This window comes from Emydura macquarii, unplaced genomic scaffold (assembly GCF_026122565.2).
Source record: "Emydura macquarii macquarii isolate MOO-44397 ecotype Brisbane River unplaced genomic scaffold, CSIRO-AGI_Emac_v2 contig_369, whole genome shotgun sequence".
Taxonomy (NCBI): domain Eukaryota; kingdom Metazoa; phylum Chordata; order Testudines; family Chelidae; genus Emydura; species Emydura macquarii.
This window is the reverse complement of record NW_027130506.1, coordinates 3,863,345-3,881,491: the sequence shown is the minus strand read 5'-3', so window position 1 is coordinate 3,881,491 and position 18,147 is coordinate 3,863,345. Positions and strand designations below refer to the sequence as shown.

Below are 18,147 nucleotides of genomic sequence, written 5' to 3'. Positions count from 1 at the left end.
TTACTTCCCAAGAAATCTGAACCCATGTGGGCTGCTGGCTCCTTACTGGTGACATCAAGCCCACAATGGAACCCTTTGGAAACCACCATATACAGGATCAGGTAGTGGGGTTCTTTATTTCTTTGTTGCACTATTCTATAGGGTATATAATAGTTGTATTGATCAATTTAGGAATCTGTGTAATGCTGGAAAAATAAGGGAGTTGCCTAACCTTTACAGATACATTCTCATCTCCATCAGGGGTTCATGGTAGGTATTACATCACCAGCGTAATGCTTGCTGGGACATCACGACAGCTAGGAGGTGGTGATCCACAGCAGGTTGGAAATTCAGGGGGCCTGAAGAACAGCAAAGTATGCTTTAAGTAACAAAGGAGTCCCTTCTAACCTAACCACTTCGGGCTTGGAACTCCCACTGAAGTTCCAAGTATGGGACAGTGTCTAACCTTGCAAGTCACCTTTAAGGATCAGTATTTCAAAGGAGCAACAACAACTAACCTCACCAAAGCTGAAATCCTTAAGGTGAATACTATTAAATTCAACCATAATAAAGGTAAGTTTAGTTTAAGACCTTGCTGATGTCCTTTTAACTCATTTGCTTTATTGTAAGAGAGCTTAGTATATTTAGTCACTTCAGTACTTCAAGTTTTTGGGAGTGAACATAACATTTCCTCCCCTCCCCCATTTTTCTAGGCTTCTTGAAGTCCATTCACCTGATGCCAAGCACACTGTGATTCTAAGGAGTAAGGATTCAGCCACAGCCCAGGCCTGGTTCAATGCCATCCACTCCAGCGTTAGTGATCTTATTCCTAAGGTGATTGCAGAGGTGAAAGACCAGCTGGGTAAAACAGGAATCGCTGGAAGTCGAGAGATTAGGCATCTAGGCTGGCTTGCAGAAAAGGTAATGAACCTATTTTCTTTTTCATTTCAAAGCTCTCTGTGTGTCCGGAAATAGAGGCTGAATCAGAAATGTGTTTTTATTTAGCCTTTATTAAGGCCTCGCATTGTGCCTGCTGTGACCTGTGGAATCTTATTTAACTCAGGGGTTCCCAGAATCTCTGCTTCTGCATATCATTTAGAAAGGAGATCCTCCAAGGGACCTGCCTCCTGTCCCATCTCTTCTGTCTCCCACTGCTTGGCTCTCAAATGTTGAAATCTTCATACATCAGGAAGGCCTTGGTGGCCCATGGACTGCAGTTTGAGAACCGCTGATGTAGTGGAAAGTAAATCCAGGCATGCACAGGAACAGGTCCAACTTTATCTCAGTGCCAGAGCTCCAGGAAAACAGCTTTCATGCTCTGATCGGTTCCACTAGCAGTGCTGGGCTACAGCTTTACAGTATCCTTAAGAAGACACATGATTTCCTCAGCAGCACATGTGGTGTATTCGTGCCTCATAATGAGGCAAAAAATGCAAAAATGTTCAGGTATCCTTCCCATCTCCATCCAAGCTTAGAAAAGCCAGCAAAAGTCCATGATGGCTAACCCTACTCTTTATTTTAGGGTGAAGTTCACCCTGTAGAGAGCCAGCATGAGGCCTATTTATCACATGACGTTCTGGGTTGAATTTCACCATAATAGAATAGGGACCTCTGGTAGAACTGCTCATCCTCACTAATGAATTTTAACGTTGAAATTTACACTTGGCGGCTTTGTGCTCATCCAAAGGCTTCTCCCTTTTCCCCACTCATTTTTTATAAACTCTTTGAACACAGACTATGTTTGGCTACTCATTGTTTCCAAAGCATCTCCCCAAAGAAGAGGCAAAACCCCAATAACTATTGGGTGTGAAAAGTTTTATCCTCTTCTGTGAGTATGTAGTCTCATTTTGAAGGCATACATCTCTACATGCTAGGGCTATATTCTTTAGAACAGGAGATGGTCTGCCCAATCCTAGGTGAATTTAGCTGTTCTGCATCAGAGCAATTTGCACACCTTGCAATGGTATATAAATAGGCTTAAAGTAAATATGCATGTTAAAGATGAGCAGGTTAAATGGTCACTTTAAAGAATCCTATTTTGCCTGCTCTTAGGGTGCCTTTCCTTATTCAAGGATTTGTGATCAACATCACCACATAGCGGTATTAAAATAAGGGAGAATTGTGAAATTGCAGACAGTTCCTTAGCAGTACAGCCGGTGTGCCAGACAGCACACTGTGGAAGTGCTAGCATTCAAATGAAGAAGAGGCAAGCACCCATGCTGAAAATACACTGACATTTTATGCAGTGTATCACCAGGCCTCAGTGGGTCACAGCTGAGAATGCCAGATTAAGGACAAACTGCTGAGAAATGGGGAAGACCCACCCCCAAACTGGGGGTTATTCTATCATAAAATATATCAAGCCAATAACAAAAGTAAACTTCTGTCTCACCACACCAGTTAACAAGAAGTCAAAGATCTAAATGTGTATAAGAACAAAGAAGTAGAGTTTAAGGGGTTAATAGATCATATACATACAATTGTCGCAAAGTTCTTGTACCAGGTTTGTAGCAGTGATGTTTCAGACGGCTGGCTTGTAAAGTCTCCTGTACCTTCCAAAAGATTGGAAGGTCCTCAGTCCATAGCCAATATGCTCCTTTCAGTTGTAAATCCACAGTCCAGAGAATCAGAGTAGAAAAGAGGCAAAATGGAGATGTTTCCAGGATCTTTTATTCCCTCTTTTAGGTGGATAGAATTTAACTGTCCCAAACGCAGCTCTGAGTCTTAGCTTGTGAAAAATTACAGGCACAAGATGGGGTCCAGGGTCACCTGAGCAAGTCACATGCCCTTACATGCTTTGATGATTTACAGGCACAGCCATTGCCCAAATTCTGGCTGGGACCTCCACAGGAAGGCTTGGTGGGTGGGATGAATTTCTTCTATGGCCCATTGTCAGAGTTAATTGCCTTTGGTTGGCCATCAACACAAAGCTGCCTGGCTTTGTAGATTTTACCTGATGGGTGTTGCCTGGGAACACAGCACATGTGAGGATGTCAGTATGTGGTCAATATTTATACCTTCAGATACAAAAATGATACATGCCTGAGGATAATCATACTCAGCAAATCAGAACTTTTCCATTGACACCTTACATGACATAATTTGTACAAGATTTGTTGCAGTTGTGATGCAGGCACAGAATAGTTTCCACATTCCACTCTAAAGTGCAGGCCTCATTTCACTGGTAAAATTGATTTCTCTAGATAACAGTGAATGAATCATTTTGTGAATCCTTCAGGATCAAAGGTGCTGTGTAAATGCAGCTTGTTCTTATTAAAATTATTACTGAGTGTGTATTTTTATAATGCTGAACCCTGTGTTACTTCATTCAGTAAGGAAGGCATCCACAGTCTGCCCTTTTCCTGACAGTCACCATATAATCTCCATTACACATGGTCCCCCGGTTTTCTTCATGTCTTGTGAAGGGGTGTCCACACTCCTCAAGTCTGGGCAGATTAATGTGAGCCAGGAAGGGCTGGTTAACTTCAGATGCTACACTTCGGGGGGAACCAGGGACTGATAGGGCCTAATGGCAGATGAAATCTGGCTGGGGAGGAGTCTAAAAGCCAGGAGGTGAGAGCAGGAAGAGGTGACAGGGAGAAGGTCTGCAGTCACTCCCTTGAGGGAAAGGGAGTTGGCCAAGGACAAGGAGGAGAGTAAGCTTTGGGGTCCTGCCCTGGATTAGAGAGATTTACAAGAGACCTAAAGGGGTGAAGCGGAAGACGTTCCAGGGGTAAACCCAGAGACAGGTAAGGAGATAGAGAGGCAGGGTAGGAAGGAGCCTAAGGAAATAACAACAAGGTCTGAGACTGAGTAGACTGAGGTTATTTGTCAGTGGCTGGTAAGGGAAACCGGGCTCACCTGCTACTCCAGGTTCCAGCCCAGGGACCCGATGACTAAGTGGCACAGGACCTGGAGTTGGAACAGAAGACTGCCTGAAACAACATATGGCACCTTTGTTAGCCTGGAAGGGAGGGGACTATATAGTGACCTTGACCAGAGGGCCACGTGATGAAGAGAGAGCATCCTGAGTCAGCATGAGAGAGGTCAGCATGAATAATGGATGGAAGGGGTGCCGTGCCACATAGAGCAAGAACTAATTCCCAGGCCTACCTGCAAGGAGGTGCACCTGCAGTGCGCGGAACCCCTTCACATGACTCAAAATCTTGCATCATATTTTATTATTCCTTGTGGACCAACACCAAAGTGGCAAAATTTGCATTAACTTTAATAGGGTCGGGATTTGTCTGTGTGTACTTACATCTGTATCTTTAGAATGGCTACAATGAAGAATTAGCACTGATAGATATTGAGGTGTTGCCTTTGAAAAGTAAACGTGTTTTCACGCCTACCTATATACTCAGCTGTGTACAGTAGTAATGGTGAGAAATCAAAAATCTCCTAACTGCTTTATTGGGGGAACCCATTTAGAAGGGGAAATAAAGGGTATGTGCAATATAAAGTAATTGGTTGGTTTTATTTTGTCCCGGGGATGCAAGGTGCAGGTCCCAGGTTGCAGAAGGCTGACCTGGAGGAAGAGGCACAATGGTGCAAGCCTCCTATAATCCCAGCCAGGAGTTAGTTGGCAGGAAGTGGGTGAATTCAGCATATTCCATGGGGGCCCTCTCTGGCAGAATTACTCTGCAGAGAGCCCTGGTCAGGCTTAGAGCTATTTCTAGGTGGTTAAAATGCCCTGGGCTGTCCAACAGCAGTACCGTTTGCGCTCCCATGGAAGGGAATCCCCTCTTTATTTCAATTGCCACTTATCCCCAGGGTGCAAATCACAACATGTTATTCCCACACGGTTGAATGAAGCCCATTGGTTACATTGTGTTTACTTGACTCATCTCAATGTTTTTTTTCTGCTTTCCATACTTTTGCAACTGGTCTGAAACTCTTCCACGGACCCTTGTGGGAAGAAATCTGAGCTCTCTTTAGGGAAGAGTCTAGTCGATAGCCATTAAGAGCTTTTACAGCACCACTTTATAATTTGTAGCAAATCCTCATATTAATCATGATGAATTTTTCTGGTTATTGTAGGGATGTAAAATGTAATCCCATAGAAATTCAGATGCAATTGCTGGAATTATTGTCTGCTTGCACTAGAATATTTTGTGTCCATGCACTGAATTTAGCTTTTAACTTCAACCTCTCATGCACTGTAAATAATAGAGGCATTAGAAATCTGGGCTTAGGTAGGGCCATATTAAAATATGTAGGACATCTAGGGTGCCACATCTAATTGCATACTGCTAGAATGCTCCTAGGACCACTGTGGCCACTTATCAAAAAGCCAACCCTGAATCTTTCATCTCTGGCATGAAATTTCCACTGCCCCAATCGCACCTCCAAAGGCATGTCTCTGCTCAGTGCTGTGTACTAGGGGTTTTAGGTGCACTCTAACAGATATAGCTGATCTTTTGAAATACCGTAGCAAAAGATTATGGGGCACATTTAGGAGAGAAGAACAGCCAGACACAATGATTATCGAGGTGCCCATCCCAATTTTTTTTTTGGGATACCAATCAGAGCTGATTTAGGGCAGGCAATCCAGGCAACCCCTGGGGTGCCAGGCTTGTGGGCCGCAGGTCTCAGGGTGCTGTTTTTGGTGTTAGGGACAAAAGGAAAAAATAGAATGTTTGAAGTAAATTGTTTCAGGTATTCCATATCTGGATTCATTTTTCACTAGCCTCCTCTCAAGCTGTCACCTTCTGTAACACTATTTAATAGTGGTCCACCCAATGTTAATGCACCGTTCAATTTCTTGATGTTAGTAAATATCAGTTACTCTTAAAATTAAAAAGTTTCTGTAAGCGTAAAGGAAACGACAAGACCTTCCTCATGAAGATACAGGTATACCAGAAAATGGTGCTTTCTGGCAATATAACTTATTCTCGTTTGGCAAACAAAATAAGCTACACCAGCAACCGCACGTTTTTTCCTGGTGTAAATGCATCTACACCAGGGCTTTTGCTGGCACAGCAATGTCTTAAAACAAATTTTAATTTTTGCTGGCAAAACTTTTAAGTGCAGACCTAGCCCGAGAAAATGCATTTCTCCAGCCTGAGGGCCTTCAGCATCAAAAGCCTCTTGCAAATAACAGAAGCGTTAATGCTTCTCAAAGAGAGGTCTCAAGAATCCTTTGTAATAGAACACATTAGGCAACTTAAATGCAAGAGTTGCTACCAGGTCCCGGATAATATCCATAACATTTGAAACTAAAATAAGGCCAAGATTCTTCTCTCGAGTTTGCCCACTGGATCTTAACTCCAGTATTTGGCACATGTTAACATAACTCTGCCTAGAATGCAAGCAGATTATTGTTGTCAAAATCCAGTGGATGGATGTGAGAAGAGAACATACCCAAATGAGGGAGAGGAGAAGAAATAACTTAACTGGCAAAGTAAATTGGAATTATTTTTCAGTGCATGAGATCTCTAAAATGAAAAGTGTGCTAATATATTCTAGGAAGTTCAGACTCCTCTGCACTCAGATACCTTAATTCCAGTACAATGATATGGTTATGTGAGATGTCATTTATTGCAGCTGTCTCCTTCAGTATTGGACTGATATTGCTGTGTGTTATCTGTTTTCCTGTTTTTTCTCATCATTTGGAGTGAAGCATAACAGTCTGGTTCTGAAATGCGCAAGCTGTCCAAACAAGATTTAGTCAAATGGCACAAAAGTTGCTCTGAGTCCTTTTTTGGACTTAAAATGAAAAAATGTCCATGTTCCCATTTGTTTTGTATTTACACTCTGGTAGTGAAACAAGCAGGCAGCAGCAGAGCTGTATTGTTCCTCTACTCATGGGTTGCAGTCATAGATTTTCAGTACTGGCCTGGTATATTTTAAAGAACAAAAGGGGATCTTAGCATAACCATTATAATAGTAGAGTTTAAAACATGTCTGCCAAAAAACCCTGAATGTAGTTAAAATATTTTTATCTCATCTAAAATAATCTATTTAGGTACTTTGATTTAACTACCTTTATGTATTTAGTCTTCTAATGCCAGAGGTTATAAGCAAAGCAACCATTAGAACAGGAAGTTAAATATGGTATTATGGTTGTACCCTCACAGATTTTGACTAATCACTTCTTTAAGCAGCCCCATTTTATAGATGGCACAGAGAAGCGAAGGAACTTAGCCAAAGTCACACTAGGAACCAGGTGATAACACTCAGGAATAAAATCCAGGCTCCTGATTACCAGCTCCTTGCTCTAGTCACTAGAAAGCGCTGCGGTGTTTTTCACATAAGCCAAAATGACCTTTGACTTCTAATATGCCATAATTTCTCTAACCAATCAGCAGGATTTCTGCCGGCATAAATGGTATGTTGTCTATTTTATGGTTTTCCATGCAAAGTGCACTTTATTACATCTGCTTTTCTCCTTTCATCATCACAGGAGATTATTTTGGGGTATATTGACGAATTTGTTTTAATTATCATTTACATTCATTTATTCTCTTCCATGCATAAGGTAAAAATGTTATCAAAGAGAAAGGTCATGTCATATGCCCTGAAAAGTGGATAAACCCAACCTATAATGATCTCATTGCAGCATTGTATACCCTCCCATTCACCTCAGTTATAAAACTCCTGCTACTTACCTCACAAAAATGGGAAAATCCTATTTATTTCCCCAACAAGAAACTTATTTTTAAATCCTGGCTGGATCACTTACTTTTGAATACATGTATAAGAACAAGGAGAGCTCTGCTGTTGCCTTTTTTTGCTTTACTTTGAAACTTATTAACTCCAGAACTTAGTTATTTACTTGGTAAAACAGCACAGCATAGTGCTTAATTACATAAACAGTCTGCATTATCTGGAACAACGATCAGCCTCTGCTTAGGAAAGACGTAAACCTGAAATAACGTGAAGAGTCATTTCCTGTCTCAGATTCAATGGCGTTCCCTCCTAGGTCAGATTTATCCACACTCATGAAGTAGTGTTGGAAAGAAGAGACTCTGGTAGCTTTTGGTGCACCTATTTAGAGAAACTGACTCCTGAATGAGCAGCCATTAACCACACTGTCAGGACTATCTCTCTCTCCTTTACTTAGGCAACACATATGTTATTCTTACCATGTCTATCATTTATTTAGCTAAATGATGATAAAAGCTAAACCAAATAGAAGTGATAAGTAGCAGGTGGTGAACAGAAGGTAATGGGGGAAGAGGGATATGAATGGGAGGATGAATTTTTTTTTTAAATGGCCAGGAAGTTGAGTGACTGGAAGAGATGAGACAGAAAGGAATGCAAATGCAAAGGCCTGATTTTTAAAGTTGGCCTCCATTTTTGCAAGTGTAGTTTTGTTCTCACAGATAATTGCACCTACAGATTTGTTCCTGCAGTTAATTTTGGGCACATCTAGACTTACAACACATGTTTTGGGCACAGTTGAGTGGTTAAATGCTGGCTTTTGTGCCTACAGTGCCTTGAAAGTGCAAAACTGCAGGCTGTGTTTAAAAATCAGACCCTACATATCCCACAGCACTTTGCACAAGGGTTGCATAATTAGTCCCAGTTCCCTAGTGAAATTCCAATAGAGGCTCAATTTACAGCATCAGTCATCATTCCTGTCCTAAAATATTGCATATTGTTGCTACTGTTGCTTCAGATCCAGAGGGGGCTGCATTTCATTGGTAGGCAAAATGATTCTGCAGTCGTGTAGTTTGTGATATTTTGTTTAACTTTTCACTTTCCAAAGCAGTAGAGGTATGGACTTCAGTATGTATCTTGTATGAACACACATGGGTGCACACAGGCTTTGCAGGAACAAGCTGTAAAAATTAAAAGCCAGCAGTCTGGCCTTCTGTAGACATGCTTCAAGTTGTCAACAAACCAAGTATATATTTTGAAAGAGGAAATTGTGACCCGTCGCTTGGAGGGAGCACAGCTGTGGAAATGGGTGCAGAGAACTGCCATGGGGAAACTGGGTATCTCTCTGCTTCTGCAGGGATCCTGGGAAGTGTTCCTTCTAATTCGACCTTCACTCTAGTCCTCTGGAGCTGTGGCTCCGAATGATGAGTGTGTGGCTCCCTTTATTAAACTAGTGCAAACAGCTTCTGTGCATATCACAGTGCCTAGCACAATGGGGCTGCAACCTGGTGGATGCTTCTAGGCTTTACTGAAATGTAAATGTTCAATAACGTTGCTTCTCCAGGGGATTGGTGGTGGTGTGAAAACAAGGTCTGTGCTTCACCCCGGAACCATGCTTAGCACAGATAGCTTCGTGGTGCCCACTCTCGTACGCCCTGCCCACATTAAGCACAGATCAGGATAGGTTTCCGAAATGGTTCAGCTGATGTTGTTTAAATCTTGTCCTCGCTAAAAGAGAGCCATTTTAACTAAGCAGTTTTCAGCAGAGCCATCCCTTTGTTGCGTTCCTGTCGATATCTGTTACCAAATGTGCAAATGCTAGTTTATCACAGAATGCAGACTCATGGTTTAAAAAGTGTGATGTAAACTGTTAATCACACTCTCTGTGTTACCTCCCGTAAAACATTTTAAAGTGTGTTAGAGATGGGGTATGACATGCTTGTTGACTGGCAAATGTGCTTCCAGATCTAAGCACTCTTCTTCTAGTTTGCTGCCTTATATAGCTTGCTTATAAGCTCCTGCCTTATGTAGCAAAGACCCTTAACTGCTGCTTGACTGAGCTATTTTTGCCTGAGTGTATGTGCTTATGCTATTTTCAGTTCCCTTCGTGTAAGACAGTCTTCACAGTGGGATGTTTCCTGCCTCAGTGGCAGCTTAGGGGCAGAGCAGATCGTTGCTCTGAGCCTGGCTTAGGACCACGTCACAGGAGAACTCTCCGAAATTGTCTGCCTCCAAGCGATGCACAAAAAGGCTCCCTCTGGGGCAGAGTTTTCACTGAGTTGTAGAAACGTTTTTAACTAAATGCCTCTCGGTTTTTTGATTTGAGGAAGAAAAGCCTTGAAGCCAAACTACTAAACTTAAAAAATCAAATCAAATCCCTTTAGCTTTCTGAGAAGGGTTTGAAGGGTAGTAATGCTCCCACCCTGACTTTGCAAATGTCAGAAAAAGAGTAGTCCTGCCCTCCCAACTCCCACAGTCACCAGGGCAGCTCTTGCACCAAAGGCGAAGCTCCCAGCTGGCGTGTGGGTGAGATCCCCGCCAAGACAGAGAAACCAGGCACCCAGCTTGCATGTGGGTTGTCTCCATGCTGAGATCACTGAGTAGGCCACAGAGAAAGCGGGCTGTCAGCTGGTGTGTCAGTCAGGGCCATGCCAAGATGGTTAAGGAGATCTCATGTAAGTTCCCTTACTGAGAGCAGAACAGAATCAATGGCATGGAACTGGAGGGAAGTTCTTCAAAGCCCCCGCCCCCAGTTTTCCTCTAGGCACGGAACCCATATTGCCACCGTATGCAGAGCAAGCAGCAACGTTTCACTGGAATCTTGGGGAAAGGTAAGTCCCCCCTGATACCAACCAGACTAGAAGAACCACAGTTCTGATGCTGTTTAGCAATTATGTTCTTACAAGCACCTACACATTGAGGCACTAATATTAGAGGCTTCTTTTAAAAACTGGGTCCTTAGCACCAGAAGTGGTGTGTCTGGGTCCGATCCAGCTTCCATTAATGTAAATGGGACTCTGACCATTCAACATCAGTGGACATTGGATCAGGGCCCTGGCCAGCCCTGCCATTGCACACGTTAGCTAGTGCTCAGATGCCATCTCTGGCTGAGAGCACCTTTTACACAGGTGTAAACAAGTGGGTCTGCCAAGCATGTTCCACTGAGCATGCTTTGTCCTTCACGGGTATAGTGCCCCCTCCACCTCTGCTTGGGTGCTATCAATGCTAGAGCCCCCCTCCCAGCACTACATTAGCTCTTGGAGAGACAGTTCAGTCCACAAGAGTCTGTTTTGCCAAACGAGTTAACATGGAAAATAATAAATAAACACAGATTTTTCTAAAAATACCCTGAAAAGAAACTAAATTCTGACTCCAAGTTTGCTTGTTGGAATGATTGGATTGACCTTTAGGAAAATATGAGAGTAAAAAATATAATAGAGAGGGAAAAGTTACATGCACTATAATTTTCAACATGGCAAGACATTAATTCAATGCAGACTCTAAAAATCAGTCTAATTTTAGCCATCAGCCTCTAAAGCCCCTAAAGCTATTAACTCCATGCTTTTACCAGGTTACTGAATCTGTAAAAAAACCAATCCATAATATCACAACAGCCCTAACATAAATGCACCATTAGACAATTACATTGCAACAAAACTTTGGAGATGGTGTGGCAGTATTTCTCTGTTAACCTAATTGTTCTGCTGCCAGCATTTTCAATGCTCCCAGTCACAATGGAAGGCGAGAACATGGCAGTGCCAAATGCAAAATAGTATATTGGAAATACTGACCATAGGGATCTTCTGAAGCAAGAACAGTTTAGTTCTGTGTGAAATTCTCATAAAGAACTGCAGTTGAAAGGAATCCATTAGTTGAAAAGTTAACTTATATCCTCCACCCCCCATAACCAAGACTAGTGTCTGCTTATTTTAGTTATTTATTTTTTGATAGGAAACACTGACAGAAGTGCTTTAACTCAATTCCTCCCCTTCCCGCAAACTCTTCAACTGTATAGGCTGATTTCTTGGTGCAAAGTTATCCTATCTGCTCATTTTGAGCAGTAATGAGTTATATTAATTCCCCTGAAGTGTTATTACTTTCCCCCCTCCTGGTTAAGCCCTCCACTGTTTTTACAGTAACATAAATAAAAGCTTTAGCGAAAGAGTGAAAAAACAAATTGATAGTGATGGAGCTTCCTTGTCCTCTCCAAGGGGTTTCCTCTTCTCATTTTTAATGAGGCCCATATTAGTTGTCATTCTTACAGTCCCTAATGAACTGTTTGAAAGAAAAGCTTTTAATATGTGCAGCATAATTGTGCCAAGCTGCTGACCTTTGCTTTTTGATAAGACCTCATTTGAGGCTCAGTCCCAAGACCAAACATATTGTTGGATCAATCATGTTGATTTTTGGCTCTGATAGTAACATGCAGCTAATGAGTTGTATGGTGTACACATTAACCTCAGACCTACCCATACTGATGCCAAGCACGTAGCAAAATCACACTGGGGCTTCAAAGAGACGCACTGTGCTGGCATCTTAATAGAAGCAGACAATTAAAAACAGTAGTGCATGTCACAGGTTCGTTGCTTGTGGGAGTAGGATGTAATCAAGGGAGGGAAAACAAGCCATCCTCTGTCTGTTTAAAAGAAATTCTCTACATCATAAAGGTGCTTTATGAACTGTAAAACAGAGATTAAAGCCTGAACATTTAAACAGTAAGGTAATGCTTTTACTACCAAAGGAGAAGCTGATTTGGGGATGAGCCATTTAATAATAAATTTAAGGTTGTCAGATTACCACACAATGATTCTTTTGGGATTTCAAGGCATTTTAGAGCAGTGCTATGATTTCCATTTGACAAAATGTGTGATGACATATGTATCAATACATTACCCAGGGAGGCCTTCCATCTTCATAGGAAAAGGCCACTTTGATCAGTGGTTGAAGTACTATCAGCATATGCGCAATGTGCCCGGCCATTTGATGGCATCATTATCAGCCAGGTGGAGAGCAGGTTGCCCACTGTCAAAATAAGTCAATGGGCACTCATCAAGGATATGTGACATAGTCTGAAGTTGACCGCAGCTGTATCGCGGGTCATTAGAGAACCCCCATTTCAAGAGATTGGCCACACAGTTGCCCTGTCCTGTTCGAAACAGATTCAGAGATGACCAGGGGTGCCTTGGCGGATCAAAACCTGGTGGACAGATGGGTCAGTGACAAGAAAGTGATTAACGACTGTTGACACTGACCACTTGTTGAGCCAAGCAGATTCCACCGTCATGTCCTGTGGAGGCATAAATGACCATAAATGGTGTCTAGAAGACAGGCAAGCTAGCAGGTGGTTAAAGAGGTTTGCGTACAAAGGCAGGTCACTATGCTCACAGATCTTGGCCAGCAGCATGACGGAGGCCTTCTCAAAGTGAATATGGGGCGGTGTTACCAAGTATCAGTAGCCATGGCAAGAGAATTGCCGTAAAGTCCCGGTAACAATATGCATAGCTTTGTGAAGTTGTACATCGACCAGCCTCGTGTGAGATGAGTGACACCAGACAGGAGCACAGTATTCTGCTGTTGAATAGCAGAGGGCAAGGGCTGATGTTCTGAGCGTCCGGACATTCACACCCCAGGTTAAACCAGCCAATTTTCTGAGCAGGTTGTGCTTTGGCTGCCGTCTTCCTCAAATGGCTGTGGTATGTTAATGACCCATCCAATGTCACACCAAGGTAAACTGGGTTTGGGTCATGCTGCAGCCATTGGCCATTGAGGAAAACGTTTAACTCGTGGCTTGTGATTGCATTATGCAGATGAAATACAACAGAAACTATCTTGGAAAAGGTTGGCTCCAGGCGCCATCAACTACAATAGTCTGCCATGAGCTTGAGGTACTAGAATGTTGTCACGACAGTTAGTTTATATGCAAGTGGTTTGGCTCAATTGTGAGAAATGGTGTTGGATTGAAAGGGCCAGATTATGATCTCATTTTACACTGGTGTAAATCCAGAATACTTCCACTGAAGTCAGTGGCGTTACCTCAGATCTGACCCATTGCATTAATTGCATTGTTAGCAACTAATTCTGAAGACACTAATTCACTAAGAGACAAATGGCTGAATCCTGCACTCTTTATTCAGTCTCTAAATCCACAAGAATTTCACTTGGGTAAGGGCTCCAGAATTTGGCCCCAAATTAGTTACATTCCAGATTGTTACCCACATGGCCTTGTTAACAGGCAGCTGATTAATCATCCACATAGAGCCATGGGCAAAAGTCCCAACATGAACAATCTGTTACTCACTGCCATTTACCCCAGTTTAAGGATTAGGAAAGAAAACAAACATTGCATGTTAACCACACGAACAAGAAACAAAGAATGCTGGGATGAGCATAAGCCTTAAACGTCCAGCTGCAAGAGGACATTAGACATGCAAAGGTGGAATTAATGCCAGAGAGTTTCAAGCCATCATTGTAATACAACAAAAACTTATCAATAAGGCTGAAAGAATGTTATTGCTTGAAACAGGAAGTCAAACTGAAACTCCCGAAGCATCGAACAACAACAAATAGCTCTCTAGCGGGGCTCCCGAAACAATTTTGAGAGCAGCGATTACCCACATCTTAATAGAGAGACTGTCTTGTGAGCTCTCTCACTCCCTTTGGTGACGAGATAGCATCCCTGTGTAGCCTGTAGAGATTATATTTGCTTATATTAAGTAGATATGGGTTGAAATGTAAGTAGGAAATAGGTTTTGGGGCCTAAATTTGGATTTCATAACAAGGCCTAGTAAAACAAGTGTGAGGTGAAGTGAGACACTTCAGAGGCAAGTTAGAGAAAAGTTAGAATATAACCTCAGGTCATGTTGTAAACATGTTTTGGCTTTAACAAATGTTTTAGACAAAATGTGAATATTTTGGAAGAATGTGATTTATGTTGATAGTTACTGGAATGATATTTATGCAGATGCTAATTAAGATGTTTAATGCGAACTAGTCAATGAGAAAGTAGAACATATTTAATTTGTGGTAGTGGAAATACAGATCTGGCAAAAGATAGGTTTAATGATAATTAACTAAGGGGTATTATGATTATATGAATGGCAGTATGCTAATTTTAGCTTCTCATGCTCGTCCTCCCTCAAGGTACCATTAGAGAAGGTTATATATATCCATTCTATTCATCCAGGGACTGATCACCCCTGGATACACTATGTTATCTTGGAATGTGAGTATCAATGCAGTATATGGTTATAATGGAAAGCCTGTTTGCTTTAACTAATTTTATTTAATAAACTCTTTAATTCTGTCACTCATGTCATTCACAGTTCTCCACTAAATTAAATTATCTGTAACTGCCCCAGAGGCTTGACCTTGAGGAGTTGAGTTTGGTTCTGTTACTTTTTAAACTATTAATTGGGAACACATAAATCAAGGTTACATGTGGCAACTACAGCAATTGCTTACCTGGAGAATTAGTATTAGTGACATCTTTGATGATCAGATTAGCAACTGGAAATGAGAAAGAGCCAGCACCCTGTGTTCAGTCCACTGTCTGTGGACCCTGAACCACAGTTTGGGAACCACTAGCCAGAATTTCTCTTCCTAATCAGATATAGCAAAGTATCTTGCAAAGTCGCAAGCTGTCATGCAGTCCTGCCCAGAGGTAATGTGTGCAACATAGCACAGTTATCAATGCTACACAGCATAAAACCATGAAATGGGCAAATTTTAGATTGTATTATTTAAATCTTAGATTCCAAGGATAAGACTCAAGGCAAGCAGCCTTAGGACTGGTCTACACTGGTGCTTATGCTGGCAAAACTTTTGTCACTCAAGGATGTGAAAAAAATACCCCACTGAGCAACATACGTTTTTTTCTGGCATAAGCGCTTATGTAGCCGTGTTATGTCGGCGGGAGAGAGAGCATAATAAAACTACCTAAATGAGCAGCGGTAGCTATAATGGCTGGAGATCTCTCCCGCTGACATAATGCTGTCTAGACTAGCACTTATGCCAGCAAAACTTGTGTCACCCACCGGGGTGCTTTTTTCACACCTCCACGTGACAAAAGCTTTTTCGACATAAGTGCCAGGGTTAGACAAGCCCTTACTGGATCACGGTTTCTTCTTGTCCTGGACACACAGCTCTCCCTCCCCAGGAACCCCATGTGCTGCTCCCCATGGCTGAGCCAGATTTTCTGCACAGAATCCTTATAGTTTTCTGTCTACTTTTCTAAATATACAGCATAGGAATGTTTTCTCCTTGAGCTCAGCATGGCTTCATCCGCAGTGAAAATAACAGGAGATGGTTTCCCATCTTTATTAGGGGTAACCTCACTTTCCATACCAAGCCTTTAGTAAAATGTTGACATCCTCCCTGAAGGCATCTTGTGACTTCAGTCTCATTAGAAACCATGAGGGATGGTGGCCATGCTTGTTAGGGGCAGCCTCACTTTTTATGAAATGACAGACTTTTTGCACAAAGGCAAATTGTGAGTATAACTGTAAAGATTCACTACATTAATTAATAACTTTGCTTCATCACAACACAGTTTATCCAAAAGCTTATCCAAGATAATTCCAAGGTGACTTGATCACAACCTGTGAGCACTTCCATGGAGAGAAGATTTCTGAGAGTATAAAGGTCTTTTTAATCTTATAAAGGCATAATGAGATCTGGTGTCTGGAAACTGAAGCTAGACAAAAATTAAACTAGGTAGAAGGTTTACATTTTTAAACAATAAAGGTAATTAAATATTAGAACAGCTTTTACCAGATAGTCAAATGACAGCTCAAAACAGATGTGGATGGAATGTGCTCATTAGCTCAGCCCTACTCAACCTTAGCATTGGAAAAAGATGAATAACTTACCAAGAGAGGCTATGGATTCTCAGTCACTTGAAGCCTTTAAATCAAGATTGGATATTTTTCTAAAATATTTGCCCTAGCTCAACCAGAAGTTAGGGTTTGATGCAGGATTTACTGGGTGAAATTCTATGCACTGTGTTAAGCGTGAGGTCAAACTAGATTATCATAACAGTCCCTTGTAGTCATAAAAATCTATGAATTGGTTAATGAAGAGAGTCCAAAACCAGAAACATTGCAGAAAGTTTTTTCATAAAGGTTCAACTCAAACCAAATAAATTTGGTTAAAACTCCTGAAAATTCACTCTCTGCTCATAGATTGTGTGCAGTAAATTTGGGGAAGTTACATGGTATTATTATTCATGAAAAACAGAGGCTGAATTCCTGCTTTAAGTGAAAAACTGAAACCAACCTTAATTATAGAAGAGCTACTTGGCTTCTGTAATAATATATACACTGGTTAGTGCCAAAAAGAAGAGTATGAGCATTGTTGTTGAATATCATATCTCTGTAGTGCTGAATAAACGGTTTTTGTCAGTGCATTATATAGGAAAGCTTTTATGCTAATGTATGGCCCCAATACCACAGAAAAGGATCAACCAAGAAAGCAAGCTTTTTTTTTTTTTTTTTTTGTATATTGTTCACAGGACATGATGGTTTTGGTCACTGTTAGGGTTAGTAGTTTCCTGTGGTTTGCTACATATGAACTCTAGAGATAAAGCTGCACAGTGGAACTCTAAGTTAAGCACCTGCTCTTATGAATATACTCAACTTTGCAAGAAGCGAATACATGTATAGTGTACCTTTTTGTAATGCTCAAGTTGCATTCAGTTTTCAGGGATCCATAGTCCTCAGTTATGACTCTGTACAAGGAGTCAATTGGTAATTTGCTGAAATAAGGAGAAAGCAGATGGTCTGTAATGGAAAACAAAATAATGTGATTGTGGAGAATGTGGTGCCTGAGAATGAGGGAACAGTTGGAAGAAAAGTCCAAACAGGGTTTATAGGAAGAATAATTCCAGGGGAAGGCTCAAACTAGCATTAGTGGAGCAGCACTGGTGCTAGTAGAAAACTGGGAGATTTCCTTAAGGATGCTAATCCAGACACTGTTCCTCTAGAGCCTAACATAATGTTTGAGGGGTAACTGGGGCAAATCAGATATAAACTTTGGAGAGTTTGGGGGACATTGAATTTATATGTAAGGGGCAGGAGGTATAGTCACCAGTGGCATTATCCTTTCCTCCAGCACCTAATAGCTGAGGAAAATTCTGTTTAAAATAAATAAAGCAAGATACGTCTTGGTCCCCAAGTCCGGCTAAGCTGAACTGGATACAAGACCTGGGAGTTGGAGGAAGGTGGATGTAGCTCACTTTTCTACACATTCCACCCCAATCCTGGTATAATAAAGCCTCAATCTTAACTGGGGCCTTTTAGCCACTAATGCAACATAAATAATGCACAATAAATAATAACTAAAATCTGATACGCATTCTGCATAAGTGACCACAGAATGGGTCCCATAGAGAAGTGCAGTTCTGTCTGGGAGCAAATCACATATACTAATCACTATTCAGATACTTATGGTGACACTGAACATTTTTCTCTTCTAGATTATGGTCATGTTTTCTGTATTAAACCAAGCCATAACAGTCTCCCTAACACAGGAAACAAAAGCACCAGAAATCAAGTGGGTTTTTTTCAG

At 41.5% G+C, this 18,147-nt stretch overlaps 1 protein-coding gene across 2 annotated transcripts in view; it reads left to right on the top strand.

The window, feature by feature from the left end:
* Positions 1-18,147, top strand: part of SNTB1 (syntrophin beta 1) — a 150,265-nt gene that overhangs the window by 89,071 nt on the left and 43,047 nt on the right. For both annotated transcript variants that reach the window (XM_067530919.1, XM_067530917.1), the window contains exon 3: positions 693-900. In XM_067530919.1, the coding sequence (XP_067387020.1) occupies positions 693-900 (208 nt within the window). The remainder of the gene's footprint in view (positions 1-692; positions 901-18,147) is intronic.